This window comes from Oryctolagus cuniculus, chromosome 17 (genome assembly GCF_051225735.1).
Source record: "Oryctolagus cuniculus isolate XC-2025 breed Fujian yellow rabbit chromosome 17, ASM5122573v1, whole genome shotgun sequence".
NCBI classification, from domain to species: Eukaryota; Metazoa; Chordata; class Mammalia; order Lagomorpha; family Leporidae; genus Oryctolagus; species Oryctolagus cuniculus.
The window spans coordinates 38,868,999-38,893,817 of NC_142883.1; the positions used below are offsets into that span (position 1 = coordinate 38,868,999).

Consider the following 24,819-nt stretch of genomic DNA (forward strand, 5'->3'; position numbering starts at 1 on the left):
AGCTTTCTGCTGTGGCCCGGGAAGACAGTGGAGGATGGCCCAAGTGCTTCGGCCCTGCACCTGCATGGGAGACCAGGAGAAAGCACCTGGCTCCTGGCTTCAGATTGGCGCAGCGTGCCGGCTGTAGCAGCTATTTGGGGGATGAACCAACGGAAGGAAGACCTTTTTCTCTGTCTCTCTCTCTCTCTAACTCTGCCTGTCCAAAAAAAAAAAAAAAAAAAAAAATCTCTATTTTGAGCCAGCACTGTGGCACAGAGGGTTAAGCCACACCTTGCAACACCTGCATTCAACACTGGCATGTAGGTTCGAGTCCTGGCTACTCTGCTTCTGATCCAACTTCTTGCTAATGTGCTGGGGATGGCAGTGCAAGATGGCCCCAAGTACCTGGGCCGCTGCCATCCATGTGGAAGAAGAACTAGATAGTTTCTGGCTCCTGGTTTTGGCCTGGCCCAGACCCAGCTGTTGAGGCCATTTGGGAATGAAACAGTGGATGGAAGATCTCTCTTTCAATCTATGTCTTTCCCTCTCTTTCTATCTATGTCTTTCCCTCTCTTTCGTCACTCTGCCTTCCAAATAAATATATAAACCCTTTTTTAAAAAAAATTATATTTTACAGCTCTCAGACTTTTACTGTTGGCTAAAACTGAGTTCGTATGAAGAATATATGACTCTCTAGGATGTGACACCTGTCTGTCTCTCTAGTCTATTTCCTTAACTTCGATCACATCAAAATTACTTATTGTTCCCTAAACTGAAACACACAGCTCTATGCATTTATACTCGTTCTTCTTAATAAACTCTTCTCCTTAAGCCTTGACTTCTGGCAAATACCTATTTAACTTTATGATTCAGTTCAAGGTTGAAATTTCACAGAAAGTCCTAGCCTTTTTCTCCCCAGAACACCCAGGGTACACACTTCTAATACAGCATAAAATTACTATCTGGTTCACTCACAATACACACAATGAGCGCCTTGAGTGCACAGGATGTTCCTCATCTTCACTAGGCTACTGAGAGGCTCAATAAATATCTGTGGCATGAAATCAAGGGGAAGATGTTGAACAAACCGAGTAAAATACTCGTTTCTCATTCTTCCTTTTTCTTTTTAACCTTCACGCCATCTACAAGCAGAACATAATCAGTGACATCTCTCATTAGGCACATTCATTCTCAATAGGCATTTTCATCCTCAGTGAGGCAGGGATGGGTGGATGATGTGTGGATTCTCTTGGTTTCAAAATCATTGAACTAAAATAGTACCTATACAATAAGGAAGGATAACATAGGTGGTGGACTACACTCCAAAGAATGTTAGATTCCTCTAAAGATATGTCAATCATTCTCTGGTTGCTTAGGCAAAAAATCACCAAGGAAGAAAAGCAGCATGAAAGCAGTTCTGTTTACTACTCTTAGAACTGAGTAAGTCTTAAAGAGCATGATACTGACTGCTCTTGGATGGAGAGGGGTGTGGGAGGAAGGAAGAGAACTTCCTTTTCTTGCTTCAAAATTTACTTCCCAACGAGGCCAGAACAGGAAGATAAAATTCAGAGAAGGTGGAAAATTACTTTCCAAGAGCATTAACTCATTCTAGTTTGTCTATGGGTAATTAGTGATCACATGTCTATCCAACTGCCTACTTAATACCTTCATTTGGGTAACATACCACAAAATGAACCTGTCTAAAATTGAACTCTTTTTTATTTACTTAGTCACTTATTATTTCATTATCTTAAAGACAGAGAGACAGAAAGATGTCTCCCACCTGGTGGTTCATACTCCAAATGTGTGCAATGGCCAGATCGGTGCCAGGCCAAAGTCAGGAGCTGGGAACTCAATCCAGGTGTCCCACGTGGGTAGCATGGGCCCATGTACCTGAGTCAACACCTGCTGCCTTCCAGGGTATGCTTTAGCAAGAAGCTAGAATTTGGAACGAAGCCAAAACTTGAACCCAGGCACTCTGATATGGGGATTCCAAGGGGTATTTTAACTGCTGTATCCAACAGTTACTTCTAAGACCAAACTCTTGATCTCCACTACTCATTCTCAGATAAATCCTTCCAAACCCAGTACACAGAATAGCGCAAAGCCTTTTTACAGGTTTCCTTTCTTCTCCCCCACCTCCCCCTTCACAGACCTCGCTTCCTCAGCCTGTTCTCAACACAGCAGCCTGAGTGTTCTTAAAAGGATCTTTTAGAGTGATCTTAAAATGCAGGTCACCACATAAATATGTACCTGCTCAAACTTTCAATGACTTCCCATCTCACACACAAAACCCAAAGTTACAATCATCTATAATCTGATTCCTTCCACCTCTTTGAAGTCGTGTGTCACTATTGTTCTCTTTACTATTCAGACACCTGAGCCTGCTGTAGTTTGTGGCATGCACCAGGCATGCTCCTACTTCATGGTTTTTGCCGTGTGCTTGTTTCTTCCGTCTGGAATTCTCGTCCTCCAGAAATCTATACAGCTCATTGCCTGCATCCTTTTGTTTCAATCAGGTTAAGCATGGTGTTCCTTGGGGTCCTTCACCCAAGACACCAAGGAGGGGTGCATTTGCTCTAAAGTTGCTGTGCCCCCCAGTCAGGAGTCATTCTCTGGATGTTAGTCCCCTTGCCCTAGTGGTATTGTATCTGGGTAGAATGACCAATGTATAAAATTGCACCACCCAGCCTCCAACCCCAGGATTCCATAACCCAATCCTTGTTTTATTTTTTTCCAATGTCCTTATTGCCATCCGATATGCAACTTTATTTTAATTAATTCATTTATTCATTCATTCACTCATTTAAAATGTAGGGAGATAGAAATCTTCTATCCACTGCTTCACTCCCCAAATGCATACAACAGCCAGGGCTGGGACACGCCAAAGAAGCTGGGAGCTCGGAACTTAATCTGGTGTCTCACGTGGGTGGCAGGAACTCAAGTACTTGAGGCATCACCTGCTGCCTCCCAAGGTGCACATTAGCAGGAGGCTGGAGCAGAAGTGGAGCTGGGACTTGAACTCAGGCACTCAAGGCACTCTGATATGGGACATGGGTGACCCAAGCAGCATCTTAACCACTGTACCAAACTCCTGCCCAGCTAAACTATTTCTTTTACTTAAAAGTCAGTCTATTTTCCATCACTATGCCATAGATTCCACCTTTGATAGAAGGTAAAGTCGTCCATGAAGTCCTTTTTGTTCCATTTGCCATAATATTCTCAGTTTCTAGAACAGTGGACCTCGCACAGAGTGAGTAAGTGCTGAATAGGAACAATGACTATAAAACAGACTACTCAACATTTCTGATCTCATTTGAGTTTAGACAACATGTAAACTGAGTTTAAACATTCCAGACTTCTCAATTCCCCCTAGTATACGTCCGTTAACAAGAGTGAATGATGAACACATTCTGGGAAGAGGCAGAGAGGGCTGGGAGTAGGGCATAATATTACGTAGCCTATCCTAAGAACAAATGTTTTTGCAGTTCCATGTTAAATTCCAGAATGCATCCATACATGTTGTAATGGGAAAATGTGTTTCTCCCTGCACCTTTGAGTAGAACTGATGCTCCAGGAAAATGTGCCACTGTGTATTCTCTAGCTTCAAGTATCCCCTGGCATGGTGGTAATGACTAACTATGGTTCATAAAAATAACTGAGTGGGTTGAAACTGGAATAAAAAAATAGAGAATAGGAAACAGTGCTTTCATGAAGAGTAAGTAACATTTTCTGAAACTGTTTTGGTTTTATGTATGTACTGGGTGTATGTGCATACTACATAGTAGTTGCTTACTCTAAGTGGCAGTCAAACAAGTACAAAAGCCACAATGCACACACACCAAATTCAAAGCAAACAGCAAGGAAATGGGTTAAATGAGCAAAGAAGAGAATGCGAACCCCAGCTTCTGCTCTGAGGATGCCCAAAGCAGATCACAGATGGCACCAAGAAGCAGATTAGCTATGTCTTTCTCCTCAGATATGTCAGGTGCAACCTAACAGTATCAACTGGCCTCTCAGGGACATCAGAGAAAAAACAAGCAGAAATGATTACAAGACACTTTAAAAACACAAAAGTGGGCTATAAATGCTTAATAATAATAATGATTTTTAAGAGTTACTTGCAGTAGCTGCTGGGGAAAGAGCAGCCTGTCAGAGTGAGCCTGTACCCAGCAATTAGCTTCTTTCTATAGTATAGGAAGCCTGCGGCAGTAGCTATAGCCTCTTTTTTCGCTAGCACAGCTGGAGAGGAACAGGCTAAATCAATATTCTAACCTTGTTCCTGGGTACTCAAAAATACTATTAAAGGTGTGAGATGAACTCAGTCTGAACTCTGGCAAATGAGGCCTCTTACCACACCTCTCCACAGGTAACCAGTGGAGGTACAGATGCACAGGAAAAGCCACGTTGAGCAGCACAGGGCTCACCTTTGAGACTGTATCATCTACTCTTCCATGACGTCACTTGTGACCTTTCCAAGTCTCTGAAGAATATTTTTTCTTTGATTCCTCCTCTCCATTTAGCTTTTGGAAAGATTATTTGCAGACCGGTCCAAGTTAGGACCAGGCAGTGACGCCAAGCATCTCCAGTTCTCTTAGGAATGATGATTCAGATGTGTTTTTTAAGCACCATACAACCTAGCCAACAGATCCTAGGGGAAGGGCTTGGAGTGACAGATTTTTAATGGCACTGGCTCCGACTGCGTGATATACAGCATCAGAGACTGGGGCAGGAGCGGCCCTTTCTGCTAGCTGCTGCTGTTACATCATCATGTAGCTCTGCATAGTCAATACCAAAAAGAATCTACCACCTTAAGTTTAAATACCATCTTTCATGAAAAATCCCATTGACCAATACATTATCTGGAATCCTCAGAGATACCCTGACAAAACAGAGGAGTTTAAGTGTACTATTTGACGATATGTGGGTATAGTTAAAAATATAGCAGAAACAGGGCTGGTGCTGTGGCGTGGCGGGTAAAACCACCGCCTCCAGTGCCAGCATCCCATGTGGGAGCCAGTTCAAGACCCGGCTGCTCCACTTCCAATCCAGCTCTCTGCTATGGCCTGGGAAAGCAGAAGATGCCCCAAGTCCTTGGGTACCTGCACCTGTGTGGGAGGCCCGGAGGAAGCTCCTGATTCCTCGCTTCATACTGGCGCAGCTCCGGCTGATATGGCCAATTGGGGAGTGAACCAAGAAGACCCCCCCACCCCCCGGCCTCTCCTTCTCTCTGTGTAACTCCAACTTTCAAATAAATAAATAAATAAATCTTTAAAAAATAATAGCAGAAACAGTTATAAAAATCCTCCACTGAAAATGTCAATCTATGTTTCTTCTATTGCCAATTAAATCTTAACCTAAATGGCATCTTTAGTTGAACCCAAGGCTAGGAGTTAAACAAGAACTTTATTCCTATACCCAACAGAGCAGGTAGATTACATGGGAGCTGAGCAAGCCTCATAGGATCCACCTACTATTCATTCTAGATAAAAATCACACTTGTTTATTTTCAGGATACATTAGGATATTATTCACTGTTATGGGCAAGCATCTGGTGCAGTATTTCATATGTTTGCATGCCATATCTAAGTGCCTGGATTCAAATTTTGGCTCTGCTTCCAATTCCAGCTTCCTGATAACACACACCCTGAAAGGCAGAAGGTGACAGTGCAAATATTTGGGTCCTTGACGCCCTTGTAGAAGATTGGTTTTAGCTTGGCTCAGCCAGCCCTGGCTATTGCTGAAACGTGGGAGTGCATGAGAGGACGGAAGATCTCTCTTTGTCTTTCTCTGCCTTTAAAGAAAATAAATAAAAAAAGTTTTGAATAGACCCCTAGATGATCTCTAAAACTGTAAATGCTCTAGTAGCACATAAAATTATCGGACTTTATAAAGGCAATGAGATCCTAAGAGCCATCTCTCTGAGCAGGCCTTGGTTGAGAGATGAACAGAAAACAAGATATTCAAACTGAAATACAATCTACTTAATCTCAAAAAAATTCTCAAACAATTTAGGCTATGAATTAGAACACAGGTAGATAAAATCTCCAGAACACAACAGAATAAGAGATTGTAAGTGGTGTGGATAAAGCCTGTTTTAAAAGATTCTTGGATTAAATTGTTAAAACCCTGATTTGGACCGCAGTAAATCAGCATGATGAACTCCAAGATTGTATACTGGGAAAAGCCCAAAGCATAGTCAGGACAGAACTACCGAAACCCAATTCTGCCATCTCCTCTGCAACTTAAATTAATTCTATTTGTTTATTTGAAAAGCATAACAACAGACAGGAAGATACAGAGATAGTTAGAAACAGAAATCTTCCAGGCCAGCGCCGCAGCTCAGTAGGCTAATCCTTCATCTTGCGGCACCAGCACACCGGGTTCTAGTCCCAGTCGGGGCGCCGGATTCTGTCCCGGTTGCCCTTCTTCCAGGCCAGCTCTCTGCTGTGGCCAGGGAGTGCAGTGGAGGATGGCCCAAGTGTGCTTGGGCCCTGCACCTGCATGGGAGACCAGGAGAAGCACCTGGCGGGATTGGAATCCAGGCACTCTACTGCCACTGTGTCAACCATCTACCTCAACTTTATTCACTTTTAAATCCTAAGGAGAACTGACATAGAACCTAGTCTAGGTTCTGGATATTAAGCCAGCTGTGTCTGTGGCATGTGCAGTGTAATATCCAATCATGTGGACAAAAGGAGGACATGTAGCTGTCAAGATGCCAGGACAGATGGGCAGGTCGCTGAGCACAGACGCTGACTGTGGGTAGTTCTACTAAGAATTCAGGTCATATATACAAAGGACAGAAATTACTGTCAGGAGCACAGCATGAACAATGGAATTGAGAAATCTTGTGCTTTCGTATCCTGAGTACTTGTCCTCCAATTTCTTCAATGGTTCTTGGAAATGAAGGATGCCACCAAGCCAAGGACTGTCATTCATTCACATGCTTTTTAAAATGATTAGATAATACTTTGCTTAATAAAATACTTTGCTCATCTGACTGGGTTTTAGGTCCTGGAGTAACTTGATTCAGACAGAAATTTATTCTATAAAATCCCAAAATGTAGAACTAGGATCTGCAGATAGAATCTAAAGGAAGACATATTTTAGTTTAAATAAACAATGTCATAGCAATTTTACAAAGAGAGAACAGGCCATGCTAGAGTAGTACTGGTAGTATTCATGTAGATGCTAAGACTCAATCACTGTGAATATAGGGTAAGTTCCATTAGAAAGAATTTGAAAAAGGTAATACCAAAACCATCCCTTTCAAGCATGAGATTTTATATTCTTTAGATATACAAGATCACGTGGCTCAGAAATTCAAGATGGATCAATTTCACACTAGGAAGCTTGTGCATAACCTCTTTGTCATGTAAAAGACTGTGAATAAAGCAAATTCTTTTTCTGTCTTATTAAGTGTGATCTTATAGCAAAGTATAAGACAGTAAACACAAATGAGAGCAAGACACGATTCTCAAATGGACTTCAATCCAGTTCAGGAAAATCCCAGTCAGTCCTCTGTAATTCCAACCTCTAATGTACCTTAAGGGTTTGTGTAAAGATTATCAGCATAACGAGTCATGGGAACTAGAAAGAGGTTCCTATTTTGTATTCAGAATTCAAAGTCCTCTAAATGCAAAAAGATCATATGGTTAAATCTATTTCCAATCCTTTATCAAACAAATCCACAAAATGAATTCCAATATCCATCAAGTCCTACCTTATAATAGAGATGGCAGTGATTTTAATAAATGAAAGCCCACAAACCACTCTTTTTCCTACTTCAGAACTACTTTGAGAATTCATTACCCTTTGCTCAGCATTCCAACACAAGTTGCTATTACATTTATGAGGAACAAGTTCCCAGGTTTCAGAGTTTTGAGAACTGATTGCTTCCTATCACTGAGGAGAGATTTCTGATCCATCAGACTATCCCTGTTTATCAGAGTACAAAATTCTTATCTACTGTTCATGTGTGGTCATTCAAGCAAGACAGCTGGTACTAACAGGCATATTCTTAAAAGACAGTCCAGAAGCCAGCAGGCGAATACTGGTTACAGAAAGATAAAATAAAAAAAAATAAATAATACTGCTCAGTGGACTCTTGATTAGCTTGACAAGAAGGGTAAGGACAATCTATTAAGAAGGAATATTAATTATTTAACATATTCAATTTCTCAGATGAGATTAAAAGATGTGTTTACAGTCCTGTTATGACATGAAAAATACATGACATTTGAAGTAGCAATCACAGAAAATAATTTTCCATTTTCTTTTATTTAGTAGCAAAATGTTTTCATCTTTCATAATTAAGACGCCGTTTCCTAAAAGTTATTTGTGAATTATTTTAGATCTATAGAGTTTATCTGCAGCATTGGATCTATGTTTGACCTAGGTATCCCAATATAGTTCCCATAACAGCTACCACCTTCAAGAACTCAGTGTGTATACAAGTAAATGTCATGTTCACAAAAAAAGCAATCAGGATGTGCTGTCCTTAAGTATGGATGTTGGAAGATCAAAGTAAGGCTTTACTACTGAACTTCACTGGCTTGCACAACAGTCAAGAAAAGTCAGCAAATGCCAAGATAGTTTGCTTCACTTGATGGAAGCTGCTGTAAAGGTCTTCCTGTTGGAAGCATTTACCAGTTTTTCTGGTACAATCACTACAGCTGTGGAATTTCTGAGTGTGAGCGGACATAAGCAAGACATGAAATATCAGGAACAGGCACCATCTGCAACTGACTGTCTCATAGGCTGAGATTGCAGTGTAGGAGTAATGAGGGAAAGAATTTCCTCAGGGCCACACAATAGCAAAATCCCCTTTGCGCTGACAAAGATCTTAAAGACATGAATAAACAGGATTGTAAATCGCTATCCTTTAAGTTAGTGTCTTCCAGTACTTTTTGCCCTAATTAATCAAGGGCTGAGTGAACAGAACTGATAAATACTGCTTTGTTTTAGAATGGGTTGGTGCTATGGCATGGTAGGCTAAGCCTCCACCTGCGGCACTAGCATCCCATATGTTGCTGGTTCAAGTCCCGGCTGCTCCTCTTCCAATCCAGCTCTCTGCTATTGTCTGGGATAGCAGCAGAAGACAGCCCAAGTCTTTGGGCCCCTGCACCAACGTGAGAGACCAGGAAGAATCTCCTGGCTCTTGGCTTTGGATTAGCACAGCTCCAGCCATCATGGCCATCTGGGGAGTGAACCAGCGGATGGAAGACCTCTCTCTCTGCCTCTACCTCTCTCTGTAACTCTGTCTTTCAAATAAATAAAATAAATCTTTAAAAAACAAGAGAGACATTATATTTTTCCCTAAATAATATGCAGCTTATTGAAAAATGCTCCTTGAGGTTTAAAGTCCATAAAGACATAAACAAAAACCTTATTTAGGAAAGTGTCAACTCTATCCAAAGATTCACTATTAAGGTTTATAATTACAAAACAGCTTAGAAGGAAAGAATATAAAATTTATTTTCATTTTTATTTGAAAGGTAGAAAAAGAGACAAAGAAAAAGAGAGACATGGAAACAGATCATCTATCCACGGGTTTCACTCCACAAATGTCACAAGAGCAACGGCTGAGCTATGTAGAAGCCGGTAGCCTGGAATTCAATCTGAATCCCCCACATAGGTGACAGAGACCCAAGTACGTGAGCCAGGCACTTCAATACAGGATGCAGGTGTCCTAAATGGCAATTTAACCACTTTGACACACACTCACCCCAGAAAAAACACTTTTTAAGAAGATGTCATCAGACCTCTAGGAAAAGGCAGTAGACTGAAAATTATAAGTAACCTTTCTCCTAGGAGAAATTCTGCCATAATTAAAGGAAAATAAAAAATTCAAAAGGAATAAATTCATAAAGACAGGAAGGAAAAAGAAAAAAATAGCAACAAATCTTGGTAGCTAGAAAACAAGATGGATTAGCAATAATATCATGGAATTTTCCAAGGCTTAGGACTAGTAGTAGAACTGTATAAAGAGTAGATAAGGCAGTATTAAAAGAAAGCTCAAAATGCCATTCAGATTCCTGGATCCCCATCCCTATTCCATACTGCTGGCCTGCTATCTTAGCTCTCTATCCCCTGCATAAAAGTGTAGCCAATTCTTTTAGAGAGGATAAAAGAGATGGCACTGAGAAATGAATGCCAGACATGGCTGAGGGGTAGTAAATTAAGTGAACTTATGCACATTGAATGCTATAGGACTCTCCAGCCCTCCTTCCAACTTATCTCCCAGAAAGCTGGCAGAAAGGCCATACAATCCAGGTAGGAAATTGAGAGATAATTTTTGAAAGAATCAACCCACTCAAAGAAGAAAGACAGGGGCTGGCACTGTGGCACAGTAGGTAAATCCTCTGCCTGTGGCGACGGCATCCTATACGGGCACTGGTTCGAGGCCCGGCTGCTCTTCTTTCGATCAAACTCTCTGCTATCGCCTAGGAAAGCAGTGGAGGATGGCCCGAGAGCTTGGGCCCCTGCATCCGTGTGGGAGCGGGGAAGAAGATCCTGGTTTCTGGTTTCAGATCGACTCAGCTCCGGCTGTTGCGGCCATTTGGGGAGTGAACCAGCAGATGAAGGCCTTTCTCTGTCTCTCCCTCTCACTCTCTGTGATTCTACCTCTCAAATAAATTAAAGAAGAAGAAGAAAGACAAGAGGGCCAGTGCTATGGTGTAGCAGGTAAAACCACCACCTGTGGCACTGGCAACCCATATGGGCGCCTGTTCAACTCCTTCTGGCTGCTCTGCTTATGATCCAGCTCCCTGTTAATGTGCCTGGGAAAGCAGTGGAGGATGGCCCAGGTACTTGGGACCCTGCATATACACAGAAGACCTAGAAGAAGCTTTTGGTTTCAGTCAGCTCACCACAGGCTGTTGTGGACATTAGGGTTGTGAACCAGTGGATGGAAGCTCGCTCACTCACTCTCTCGCTCTCTCTCCCTCTCTCTATCCCTCTCTCTGTAACCCTGTCTTTCAAATAAATAAATCGCTAAAAAAAAAAAAAAAAAAAAAAAAACACTTTTAAAAATAAAGACAAGAAAACATTGACAGGGAAGTCTACTTGCCTTCAGTGATGGGTAACTAGAGCTCTTGTCTTGAGTTTGATGGTTTAGAAGGCCATATCCTCTGGCCTGCTTCCAACCCAATCAGAACACACAGAATTCTCTGGCCAGACAATTCCAATGTTACTTTCAGTGCCTACTTGAGATGCTCCAACTGTCATTTTTTGTGAAGGTAATTAAGAATATCTCCCGGGGGCGGCACTGTGGAGCAGTGGGTTAATGCCCTCGGCCTGCAGCGCAGGCATCCCATATGGGCATCGGTTTGAGATCCGGCTGCTCCACTTCCAATCCAGCTCTCTGCTATGGCCTGGGAAAGCAGTACAAGATGGCCCAAAAATCCTTGGGCTCCTGCACCCGCATGGGAGACCCAGAAGAATCTCTTGGCTCCTGGCTTCAGATCGGCGCAGCTCCAGCTATTGCGGCCATCTGGGAAGTGAACCATCAGATGGAAGACCTCTCTCTCTGCCTCTCCTCTCTCTTTCAAATAAATAAGTAAATCTTAAAAAAAAAAAAAAGAATATCTCCCTAGGCCCAAAAGATAGCCAGGGAGCAGAGGTGGGATAAAGGAGAGGAATAGGCTACAAAAAAGTGTTCTCCCTTGTACTTGAAAGTGAACAGAGGCCGGCGCCGCGGCTCACTAGGCTAATCCTCCACCTTGCGGCGCCGGCACACCGGGTTCTAGTCCCGGTTGGGGCACTGGATTCTGTCCCGGTTGCCCCTCTTCCAGGCCAGCTCTCTGCTGTGGCCAGGGAGTGCAGTGGAGGATGGCCCAAGTGCTTGGGCCCTGCACCCCATGGGAGACCAGGAGAAACACCTGGCTCCTGCCTTCGGATCAGCGCGGTGCGCCGGCCGCAGCGCGCCAGCCGCGGCAGCCATTGGAGGGTGAACCAACGGCAAAGGAAGACCTTTCTCTCTGTCTCTCTCACTGTCCACTCTGCCTGTCGAAAGAAAGACAGAAAGAAAGAAAGACAGAAAGAAAGAAAGACAGAAAGAAAGAGAACAGATGGAGTAATTCAGCAAAGAGCCAAATGGAAATCCTAAAACTGAAAAGTACAATATCTAAAGTGAAAGCTGTTTTAAATGGGTTCATCAGAAACCGTTGCCCCTACAAGAGTCAATGTACTTGAGGACAGATTAACAGAAAATACCTAATCAAATAACACAGAGGAAAAAGATTAAAACAATAACCTCAGTTATGTGAGGAAAGACACTAAGTGGGCTAACATACATATAATTAGAGTTCCAGAGGGAGCCAGGAGCAGTGGAAGATAGCCCAAGTCCTTGGGTCCCTGTACCCATGTAAGAGGCCCAGAAGCGGCTCCTGGCTCTGGATAGGTGCAGCTCTGGCCATTGTGGCCATTTGGGGAGTAAATCAGAGGATGGAAGACCTCTGTCTCTCTGTCTCTGCCTCCCTGTAACTCTTTCAAATAAATAAATAAATCTTTAAAAGAAAGAAAAAAACCCTAAGTACATAACATACATAACACTAAAACTGCTGAAAACCAAAGATAAACAAAAATGATGAAAAGGAGCCTATAGATCAGCATCATAGAGTTGATATAAAGATGCAAATGTTTTACTTTCGCACTGTCCAATCTAGAAACAACAAGAGACACATGCAAAGGTGAAAAGTAGCTAACAACAGAGGAACTGAATTCTTAATTTTATTTAATTTTAATTAATTTCTATTTATATAGCCACTGTGGCCAATGCTATCATGTTAAACAGTGCAGGGGTCAGTGCTGTGGTGTGATGGGTAAAGCTGTCGCCTACAGTGCCAGCATCCGACATGGGTGCCAGTTTGAGTTCCAGCTGCTCCACTTCCGATTCAGCTCTCTGCTATGGCCTGGGAAAGCAGTAGAAGATGGCCCAAGTCCTGGGGCCTCTGCACCTACGTGGGAGACCCGGAAGAAGCTCCTGGCTCCTGGGTTCAGATTGGTGCAGCCCAGGCTGTTGCAGCCAATTGGGGAATGAACCAGTGGATGGAAGACCTCTCTCTCTCTCTCTGCCTCTTCTTCTCTTTCTGTGTAACTTTTTTTTTTTTTTTAAGATTTATTTATTTATTTGAAAAAGTTACACAGAGAGAGGAGAGTCAAAGAGAGAGAGAGAGAGAGAGAGAGAGAAAGAGGTCTTCTATCCGATGGTTCACTCCCCAATTGGCTGCAACGGCTAGAGCTGTGCCGATCCGAAGCCAGGAGCCAGGAGCTTCCTCCATGGGTGCAGGGGCTCAAGGATTTGGGCCATCTTGTACTGCTTTCCCAGGCCATAGCAGAGAGCTGGATCGGAAGTGGAGCAGCTGGGACTAGAACCGGCACCCATATGGGATCTAGAGCTTTAGGCCAAGGTGTTAACCCACTGCACCCCAGCGCCAGCCCTTCTGTGTAATTCTTTCAAATAAATAAATAAATCTTTTAAAAAAACAAAACAGTGTAAAGAGGCATAAGAGCTATCAAATATCTACAACATGTCTGTACTTATTGATTCAAACTGTAATGATAAAACAAAAATAAAAAACTTGAGAGACTGAGATAATTAGAAATTATCTGATTTCTAGATATTTGGATATTTGATGTTAAGGAATTCCTGGTAATTTTTCCAGTGTGAGAGTAGTTACTATTTTACAAAGAGACTTTATGTTTTAAAGACATAAAATACAGATGAAATGATATAAATGTCATGAATTTACTTCAAAATAATGTGGAATAGGGCTGTGGAAAGGGTCACAGATGAAATAATCCATGGGCCGGTGCTGTGGCGCAGTGGGTTAACACCCTAGCCTGAAGCACCAGCATCCCATATGGGTGCCGGTTTGAGTGCCAGCTGCTCCACTTTCAATCCAGCTCTCTGCTGTGGCCTGGGAAAGCAGTACAAGAAGGCCCAAGTCCTTGGGCCCCTGCACTCGCGTGGGAGACCTGGAAGAAGCTCCTGACTTCGTATCAGTGCAGCTCTGGCTGTTGTGGCCAATTGTGGAGTGAACCAGCCGATGGAAGACCTCTCTGCCTCTCCTCTCTCTGTGTAACTCTGACTTTCAAAGAAATAAATGAATCTTAAAAAAAATAAAGAAAAAAAAAGAAGTGATCCTACCATGGATTGATATTTTTGAAGCTGAATGATGTGTACACAGGGACTCTATTTTGTTAAAAATTTTCCATAAAAAAAGTTTTTAGAAAGTAGAACAAAAGGAAAAGAGAGAGAAAATAGAAGAGAAAAAAAAATCATTCGAGAAGGATCAACATCCAAATAATAGCAAGACTTCAACAAAAGACACAGAGAATGTGAAGGTGTAAGCGCTTTACAAAAAAAAAAGTTTAAAAATCTCAGAATTGGGCCAGCGCCGCGGCTCACTTGGCTAATCCTCTGCCTGCGGTGCTGGCACCCTGGGTTCCAGTCCCAGTCGGGACGCCAGATTCTGTCCCGGATGCTCCTCTTCCAGTCCAGCTCTCTGCTGTGGCCAGGGAAGGCAGTGGAGGATGGCCCAGGTGCTTGGCCCTGCACTCGCATGGCAGACCAGGAGGAAGCACCTGGCTCAAAATGCTGCAACTGCAGAACAGTGGGGATAAAGTAAGGTTTGTAAAAAAGCTTTCATTGAGAAAGAATGGGGCACAGGAAAAAGGAAAAAGAATCAGAACGGCTTCAGATTAGGAGGAAATGATTTCTAATAATTTCCTACAGAAACCATCAAACAAGTGAGAAGATAAAATAAAGGAGATGCTTAAAAACAGGTGAAATTGGGGCCGCCGCTTGCAGTGCCAGCATCCCATATGGGCTCCAGTTCGAGTCCTGGATGCTCCACTTCCAATCCAACTCTCTGCTATGGCCTGGGAAAGCAGTAGAAGATGGCTCAAATCCTTGGGCCCCTGCACTCACGTGGGAGACCCAGAAGAAGCTCCTGGCTCCTGGCTTTGGATCAGCACAGCTCTGGCCATCACAGCCAATTGGGAAGTGAACCAGTGGATGGAAGACTCCTGCCCCCACCTCTGCCTCTCCTTCTCTCTCTGTTTAACTCTAACTTTCAAATAAATAAATAAATAAATAAATCTTAAAAAAAAAAAAGTCTCAAAAACTCTTTTCTACATACCTATGCTCAGGAATCTACTAGAAGATGTGTCACATCAAAATGAGGTCATACATCAAGTTAGGAGAGAGATGCAGGGAATACATCCCCAGCAGGGTAACGAGGGGAGATCCTTGATGGCTATGTTCCAAGTGCTCAACAAAAACAGTGCAGACTCACAAACTCAAAGACTCTATACTGGACTTGGAGAAAGGGGAAATGATAGAGAATATTTTTAAGAGTCTGATCTCAACAGATTTTGAGAGTGAATTACAGTTAACAACATACAGGTTATTTACCTCTTATCTGAAATGCTTGGGTCCAGAAGTGTCTTGAATTTCAGATTTTGGAGTATTTGCATACACACAATGAAATATCTTAGAAATGAGACTCAAGTCTAAACATGAAATTCATTTATGATTCATAGATACCTTATACACAGAGCCTGAAAATAATTTTATACAATTCTAGCAAACTCATGTTTTGACTATGACCTGGCATGTTGGGTCAGGTGTGCAATTTTCCACATGTGGTATCATGGCAACATGCAAAATGTTTCAGGAGCAAGTGCTTAGTCTGGCTGTTAAGATGCCCACTGGCCCACACTGGAGTATCTAGGTTTGATTCCCAGATCTGTCTCCTTATTCCAGCTTCTAGCCAATGCAGACTCACAGGCAGCAATGATGGGAGACCTAGATTGTGTTCCTGGCTCTTGGTTTAGCCTTGGCCCAGCCCTGGCTACTGCAGACATCTGAGGAATGAACCAGCGGACAGAAACACATACGTATTCTCTGTCCCTCAAATAGAAAAAGTTTCAGATTTTGGAGCATTTCAGAATTCCAGATTAGAGATGCTCAACCTTAGTAACCCTAATTATTTATCAAAAAAAAAAAAATGTATAGGAGAAAAGAGAAATCACATCTTACTAAATGGCTCAGCTTTGAAGAACATACATAGTCATAATATAAATACTGAACACCAATTGAAGCAAATTCCAAGATGGCTATGTATTAGGGAAATGGGAACACGGAAAGCATGCAAATAGATGATGGCTGTGAGTTAGGAAGAAGTAGAATATCTAAAATGCAAAAATCCAGAAGTCCTAGAGTAAAAGAAGTACATTTCAAAAGAAATGAACAAAATGAATGAATCAAAAGAGATTGCCTCTGTGGAAGAGGGCCATCCTCTCTGTTGGGGAGAGAAGGCTGGGGACTGAGTTTTTCTTAACTGCAGCACTAGGGGATGCTTTAAACCATGACTTTATAACCTTGACAAAAATTAAAACATGAAATAATGATCCTATCACTGTTCTCATAGAGTTTACACCTTAGGGAGAAAGCAGCTGTATGAACTCTACAGCAACTATGAAAAGACCAGGAGCTTCATCCTGAGATAAACACACATTAGGAAATAACTCCATTGCAGCCATAACCTGGAAGAAGTAGTCACATGCCAGGTGCCAAGTTTAAGGAAGTATATTGGGCTGGCCAGCGCCATGGCTCACTAAGCTAATCCTCTGCCTGCAGCACCAGCACCCCGGGTTCTAGTCCCAGTCGGGGCGCCAGATTCTGTCCCGGTTGCTCCTCTTCCAGTCTAGCTCTCTGCTGTGGCCTGGGAGGGCAGTGAAGGATGGCCCAAGTCCTTGGGCGCTGCACCCACATGGGAGACCAGGAGGAAGCACCTGGCTCCTGGCTTCGGATTGGCGCAGTGCACCAGCTATAGCAGCCATTTGGGGGGTGAACCAACGGAAGGAAGACGCTGTCTTTCTCTCTCTGTCTGTAACTCTCTCTCTCCCTCTCTCACTGTCTAACTCTGCCTGGAAAAAAAAAAAAGGATGTATATTAGGAAAATATTCCTAAGCAACTAACACAGAGGAAATGAAAAACAAGGAGACCAGAGTCATTTAAACTCATGTAGAAAAAAATTTACGTAGGTGGCTGGTATTGTGGTGCAGTTGGTTAAGCCGCTGTTTGCAGTGCTTGCATCCCATGTGGGTGCCAGTTCGAGTCCTGGCTGCTCCACTTCTGATCCAGATCCCTGCTGATTTGCCCAGGAAAGCAGCAGAGGATGGCCTAAGGGCTTAGGCGTCTACACCAAAGTGGGAGACCTGAAGAAGTCTCTCTTTGCAACTCTGCCTTTCAACTAAAAAATAAGTAAATCTAAAAAAATAAATCCAAAAAAGAAAGGTTCCCAATGGAGGCAAGCTTAACTTTACTTTGTATATTTATAAGCTGGAGTCACAAAAGCTTTTACAAAACATTAGAACAGTAAAAAAATCCTTTTAGGTTCAAAATTCTGCTAGATATTTAATTCATGTCTCTGAGGTAGGAATTTTTATATTTTTATTTTTACGATTTTACATTTGAAGATGAAATGTATCTTTAAAATCTCTAAATATGGGCCAGCTCCGTGGTGCAGTGGGTTGATTCTCCGCCTGTGGCACCGGCATCCCATATGAGTGCCAGTTCTAGTCCCGGCTGCCCTTCTTCCAATCCAGCTCTCTGCTATGGCCTGGGAAAGCAGTGGAAGATGGCCTGGGTGCTTGGGCCCTGCACCTACATGGGAGACCAGGAAGAAGCACCTGGCACCTAGCTCCTGGCTTTGGATTGGTGCAGCTCTGGCCATTGCGGCTATCTGGGGCGTGAACCAGCAGAGGGAAGACCTTTCTCTCTGTCTCTCCCTCTCACTGTCTGTAACTCCGTCACATAAATAAATAAAATCTTAAAAAAATTAAATCTCTAAATAGATATAACCTTTTTAGTCTTCAAACAGTATAAGCCAATAAGTAGTTTGATGAGCATTTTAATGAAAGTTTTTGAAGTACTTTCACATGATAGTTTTGGCAGCTGGGTTTGATATATATTTATTCTACATATTGGTATCAAATTAGCCAAGATAACAAAAACCCACAGGGCATTTAAAATTTCACTTCCTCAATTCCTAAACTTTTTTTTTTTTAACTGATTTTATGGTCTGGAGTAAGTACTAATTTTCCTACATAAGGCCATGAAGCTAAACATTATACAAACATAATATTGCCTCCACCAGCCAGGAGTGGGTCAGGCTGATGTCAGGAACCAGGAACTCAATCTAGGTCTCTCATATGGGTGGCAGGGATCTAAACAACTTGAGTTATCACCTGCTGCCTCCCAGGGTGCATATTAGCGGGAAGCTGAAATCTAAAGTGGAGCTGGGACTCAAATCCAGGTATCTGGATATGGGATGTGGGCAAATACATGTCTCAACAAATATACTGCTTAAATGCTAGATCAATCTCTTCCTGGATTTTTCTGAATCTACATGGTCCAACCTTGTTGAAGTTAAGTTTTGATTCTTCTTGTTCATATGGAAACAAGGGCAGGACAGAAGCTGAAATCTATGATAACCTACCCATTTAGGGGGCCAACCACCTGGAGCTGGCCCCAAGCACAGAGATGCAGAAAAAAAGTAAATAAAATAACCCACCTATCTTAAGCTAGCCACTAGTTTCAACTTCCACAGGCAGACATTAAATACAGCTGCTCATAGGAGGGAAAAGTGCTTCTCTTTTTCAGTTTTTGCTCATCTTTTCCATTAGAGAATGATGAGAAAATACCCACAATTAGGACATTCTTGAAAAAAAGAATCCATGAGGAAAACCAATAATTGACTACAGATATTAAGTTTGCTTTTTACAACATCGGCTTTGTGAAAATTAAAACTTGCTAGTCCCAATATTCTATCAAGGCTTTTTAGGGAGGGAACTGAACTAAGATCAACTTTTCTTATGAAAGTTCCCATTCAGGATCTAGCAAAAATGGGAATATGAACAGAAAGATAAATGGATATTCATTTGCTTACTTTTCCTCTTTAAGAGGAGAAAATTTGTCCTGGTTTCTGTGACCCAAATTCTCTTTGCTACTTCTCCAATCAGGCATTCTTGCATGCATGCCGACTGTCCTCACATATTAGGCTTCAGGCTGAATGGGCCAATGGGAGGTGAGATATTTCGATGAAAAGAGAACAGACGTAGATTTGGGTTAGTTACTTCAAGAGCCTGTGCTGGAAGAGCCCCTTAATATATTACTTGCATCATAGTAACAGCCAGTTCCATCTGCATAGTAATTCTTGTTTTATTCTTCTAGTCTGAGCCAAGTTACACTGTGACTCACTCATCTACACTCTAAATTGTTACTCCCTGTGCTGAAAAGAGAAGAGTCAACTGCCATGGCAACAGGGTAGTTACGTGAACTGGCAAACAGGCCTGGCAGGCTGGTATTTAAACAACTAAAAATTGTTTTAGTTTTATCTCCAAGTTATTTTACTGTTGATATCTCACCATCAGTACTAGTATCTGGCTGATATTTCCAGAAGACTAATGGGATCCCACCTGTCTTGACTGGAAGACAGAAAGTTGCTATTTTCCTTTAGTATTTTACACCTGTTTGACAGTCTCATCTGAACTGGGATGTCATCTCAAGTTCTGGATGGGGGCAGGGAAAGTACCTATCATCTTCTCTGCTGTGTCTTCTGCTGGTCCATCATGGTACAACTTTTCTTTTTAAAATCTGGTTAAATTGTGGACTCACTTTCAGTAGAGATTTTCTTTTGTTTGGAGTTCTAAGCCTTAAATTTTGGAGTGGATGCTCAAGGCCTGCTTTGCATTTCTTGTTGCAAGGTGCCCTAGGTTTTGCCTGTCCTTAATTTCCTGATTTAAGAGATTACTGCACCTATAGAGACAGTATGAACTGGGACTACATCCTCAGATATGGCACAGATTGGGCCTTGGATTTCTCACAAGAGGTCAGTCACACATTACTCTAGTATTCAGACACTTTCTTAACACATTTCTGAGATAGCAAAAACAGTTTTCTGGTTCCCCTTTCATTAAAGAAGTTGCCCTCCCAGGATCTCAGCTGTATGCAGAGATAGTTAAAATTCCCCATTTCATGTTGCCCCAAGTCTGTCTCTTCTGTCCTTGTGAGCATTAAATCACAACCTCTAGGAATACATCTGTACTAATACTCCCTTGGATCAGCTTATGAGCTTCCTACCTGCCTTCACACTGCTTGAACCCCAGAAGGTTTATATTTCATTTTTTTAAAAAGATTTATTTATTATTTACTTGAAAGTCAGAGTTACACAGAGAGAGAAGGAGAGGCAGAGAGAAAGAGATCTTCCATCTGCTGGTTCACTCCCCAGATGGTTACAATGGCTGGAGCTGCGCCTATCCGAAGCCAGGAGCCAGGAACTTCTGTCGGGTCTCCCACGTGGGTGCAGGGGCCCAAGGATGTGGGCCATCTTCTACTGCTTTCCCAGGCCATAGCAGAGGGCTGGATTGGAAGTAGAGCAGCCAGGACTCGAAAGGGCGCCCATATGGAATGCCGGCACTGTAGGCGGCAGCTTTACCCGCTACGCCACAGTGCTGGCCCTGGAAGGTTTATATTTCAAAGAGAAACTCAAGATAGATGAAAACTGAATGAAATTCTAAACTAGTATCCAAGCATTCTAAAAAATACAACATTTTTCAAATCAAGAGCTCTTGCAGACCTGATCAAGTGGTACAATGCCATGCTAACAGTGGGCCTGTACTCCATATGGCCTAGCTACTTGTGGTCTGTTATTCAAAGATAACCCCCATATAAATCTCCTCTGATATCTATCCTTACATAAATGACATTCAAATTTTGCTATGAAAGACTAAAAGAAAAAAGTTTATCAATAAAAACTTCCGAAAATTGTTTCTAAATGTTAAGTAAAAAAATTAGTAACTAGGTCAGTGCCTTGTTTTTCTTAAAAATAAAACTGTTCTCCACAAAGAGTTATATCAAACTCTATCTCATGACCAACTCTAATGTAAGGAAGAAAAAGGGTGCTATGGTGAGGATGTGGTTTGTCTCCCAAGGTTTCACGTGTTAAAGTCTTTATACTCAGTGTGGCAGTGGTTATATCACTTGGAGTACTGCCTGCAGACCAATGACGGTAGTTCTCATGGGACCTGATGATTGCTCATGAGAGTGAGTTATCACAAAAGAGCAAGATCGGCCCCTCCTCACTCTCTGATTTCCTGTCTCGCCATGTGATCTCCCTTCTGATGCATGTTCCTGCCATGATGCCATCTGTCATGTGATGCAGCCAGAGAAGCCCTCAACAGAGGTGAACACATCACAGTGCTCCTGAATCTCCACAACTATGAACCAAACAAACCACATCTTAAGTACTGTGTCACAGCAATGGGAAATGGACTAATACAGAGTTATTTTATAGATAAGTGAAAAATTGGCCAGATATCAACAAAGACCACCCAAGTGAAATGTAACTCTGACCTGCAGGTTGTTCAGAGGTTCCATCTTCATGACTGGACCCAAAGTGTTGAGAGGCAGGGAGACATCAATGCTCTGGTTTGGCATCAGTGGTGTATGAATGGCCAGTGGAGTGCTGGGAATGACACCAAAGCTAGGAGAGGGAATGAAGAAATCACAGAAGTTAATCAAGAGAAAGGATTTAGCCAAAGGCTTCTTACTCTTTTTAAAGAAAACATAATTTTCAGTACAATTAAACAGACCGGCTATCAGGAACCAAGGCACTCAATTCCAACACGCTGTAACATGAGTTATATGATAACCTCTGTTTCTATTAAATGGATTTGAAAAGGGAGGAGACATTCGTAAGCCCAGAATTTCTTTGCTAATGCTAGGATTCTGCTTATCATGTCACTAGAGGGACAGGTTTACTGAGCATCTTTTCTTATAAACAATCCTTCGATAACCCTTAGTAAAGAAAAGGACAATAAATTTATATTTATTTCATTAGCTTAATAGCTTGTCTAATCCATCTAGAGGATTATTTATTAGTAACTCTCACTTTCTTTCTTTTTGGTTCATTTACATATGACACAATTAATCCCTAGGAAAGGGAAAGAGTTAGTTCTGGTAAACTAGGACTGACAGACTTACATATTCCAAATGATTAGGGTAAGTTGTAGACTCAAATACAAATATGGCCACTTTCTAAGCCTAAGGCAAGCAAGGAATATCCACCAGTTTGATTTCTCAAAGAAAGACGGTATAATAATAAGAATGGCAAAAAGATGACAAACTCAGAATCTGAAGTTACATTGGAAAAAAAGAAAAAGCCTGTGGAAGGACTGACAGTGTGAGAAACACAAGAATGAAACTTTACTAAGATGGAACCAAAAGGGAAAAGTGGGCTGAGAAGGAAAAAACAAATGAATGATAAAAATTTACATTAAATTTATATTCTAAATAGGAAGATAGGACTAATATTTATAAAATGATGAGTTGAAATAAAATATATCTTTAAAGAGTTATATTGGCAAGATAAACAATTTTCTCTTCTCTGATAAACTATACTTTAGAGTAGCAAAATGTGTAATGAAATGACCCTGAGAATTTGTATCACCCATTCAGGGTTATCATTCACAGGCCAAAACCCCATTTTGCTTTTTTGATCTTGTTCTCATGGTCAGCAAAGCTGTCATAGGTCAATTTTGAGACAGGGTATAGCAGCAAGCATAGTTTCTTATCTCTTCATTGCTCTTCTTGGAAATAATGTACAGCAAAACAGAGAAAGGGGGGAAAATCCCTACAAATCCACAATTTCCACGTCTGAAAAACTTCCAAGTCAGTGAAGACCTGCAAACTCCAAATGACATGTGTCACCAAAGCAAACAAGTCCACACCTGGCGAAAGATGCTATAGTGGTACACAGGGAGATCTGAGATCACCACCACTCATCAAGTATACTTTTTTAAAGATTTATTTTTATTTACTTGAAAGACAGAGTTACAGAGAGAGTTAGAGACAGAGGGAAAGAGGTCTTCCATTCGCAGGTTCACTCCCCAAATGGCCACAACAGCTGAAGCTGAGCCAATTTGAAGTCAGGAACCAGGAGCTTCTTCTCGGACTCCCATGTGGGTGCAGGGGCCCAAGGATGTGGGCCATCTTCTACTGCTTTCCCAGGCCATAGCAGAGAGCTGGATAGGAAGTGGAACAGCCGGGACTTGAACTGGCGCACATATGGAATGCCAGCACTGCAGGCGGTGGCTTTACCCACTATGCCACAGCGCCGGCCCCATGAAGTATTTTTGTCAGAACATCAATCCTGAATCTGATCAATCCTAGAGATCTATTTCCAATTCATAGATGCAATCAACAAAAACCAGATTGTAGGGAATGGCACCAATAAACAGACGACTTTCTTTCAGAGATAAATTTTGAGAAAAGAGAGAGGAGAAACCTATAGGTTAAAAACACTAGACACATATCCAGGGGGCCAGTGTTGTGGTGCAACGGGTGGCAGTTCAAGGCCCAACTGCTCCTCTTCCAATTCAGCTCTCTGCTATAGACTGGCAAAACAGTGGAAGATGGTTCAAGTGCTTGGGCCCCTGTACCCGCATGGGAGACCCAGAAGAAGAAACTTCTGGCTTCGGATCAGCTCAGCTCTGGCCATTGTGGCCACCTGTGGAGTAAACCAGCAGATGCAAGACCTTTCCGTCTTTCTCTCTCTGTAACTCTACCTCTCAAATACATAAAATCTTAAAAAAAAGAACAGGGCAGAGATGGAACTTTTAAAAATTAAAGACATGTATCCAATTATAATGTACAGGGACCTTATATGAATATGAATACTTAATACTGACTGGATATTTGATGACATCCAAAAAAGATTAGAGAAAAGCAGTTTATACAAGATAAAGATAATAAATTCGTAATCAGAAACACCAAAGGAAAAAAAAAAGAATAGAATGGAATTCTAAACACATAAAACCCTGAAAACTTTCTTTAAATAATTAAGACTTCAATGTATATATTGAAGGGCACATCTTATTCAAGGAAAAACTGATCCAAATTGGCCAACATTGAGAATATGCTAGTAAAATTATTGGACTATACAACTTTGGGCAGCCAGACAAAATGATGAAAAAAACTTAAATTAGGAAAAGTTAGTTGACAACTGACTTTTCCAAAGTACCATCAAATGAAAAAAGACACAGGAGCAAAAACACTTCAAGAGTTCAAGTCATGAATTTTCAAATACAAAGGTCACAGTTTTGACAAAGAAAATTCAAGAAATAGTGTCTATGTGAGTCCCTATCAGAAGACATCTAAGAAATGACAATGGAGACTTCATTAAAGGACTGGTAGTTGGCATAAATCCCAGACAAAACAAGGTGGGGACAAAGGTAAAATGAAATGCAGAAATGATATACTTTACAAAAACGGGAGGAAAGGGGGCAAGCAGGGGGGAAGCAGAATGAGCTCCCAGCCTCATCTGTCAAAGCTGGGGGTCAATGAGGACAAATCAAGCAGAAGTTGAAGCATTCTTTTTTTTTTTTTGAAAGAGTTACACAGAGAGAGAGAGAGAGAGAGAGGAGAGAGAGAGGGAAAGAGACATCTGCCATCCGCTGGTTCACTCCCCAAATCTTGTTTTTTTTTTTTTTTTTTGACAGAGTGGACAGTGAGAGAGAGAGACAGAGAGAAAGGTCTTCCTTTGCCGTTGGTTCACCCTCCAATGGCCGCTGCAGCTGGCGCACGGTGCTGATCCGAAGGCAGGAGCCAGGTGCTTCTCCTGGTCTCCCATGGGGGGCAGGGCCCAAGGAAGTGGGCCATCCTCCACTGCACTCCCGGCCCATAGCAGAGAGCTGGCCTGAAAGAGGGGCAATCGGGACAGAATCCGGTGCCCCGACTGGGACTAGAACCCGGTGTGCCGGCGC

At 42.1% G+C, this 24,819-nt stretch overlaps 1 protein-coding gene across 15 annotated transcripts in view; it reads right to left on the bottom strand.

Annotated features, from left to right (window-relative positions):
* The window catches only part of AP2B1 (adaptor related protein complex 2 subunit beta 1), a 153,451-nt gene that overhangs the window by 23,724 nt on the left and 104,908 nt on the right, over positions 1 to 24,819 (bottom strand). For all 15 annotated transcript variants that reach the window (XM_002719241.6, XM_008271129.5, XM_089317387.1 and 12 more), the window contains one exon: positions 21,410 to 21,539. In XM_002719241.6, coding sequence (XP_002719287.1) covers positions 21,410 to 21,539 — 130 coding nt within the window. The remainder of the gene's footprint in view (positions 1 to 21,409; positions 21,540 to 24,819) is intronic.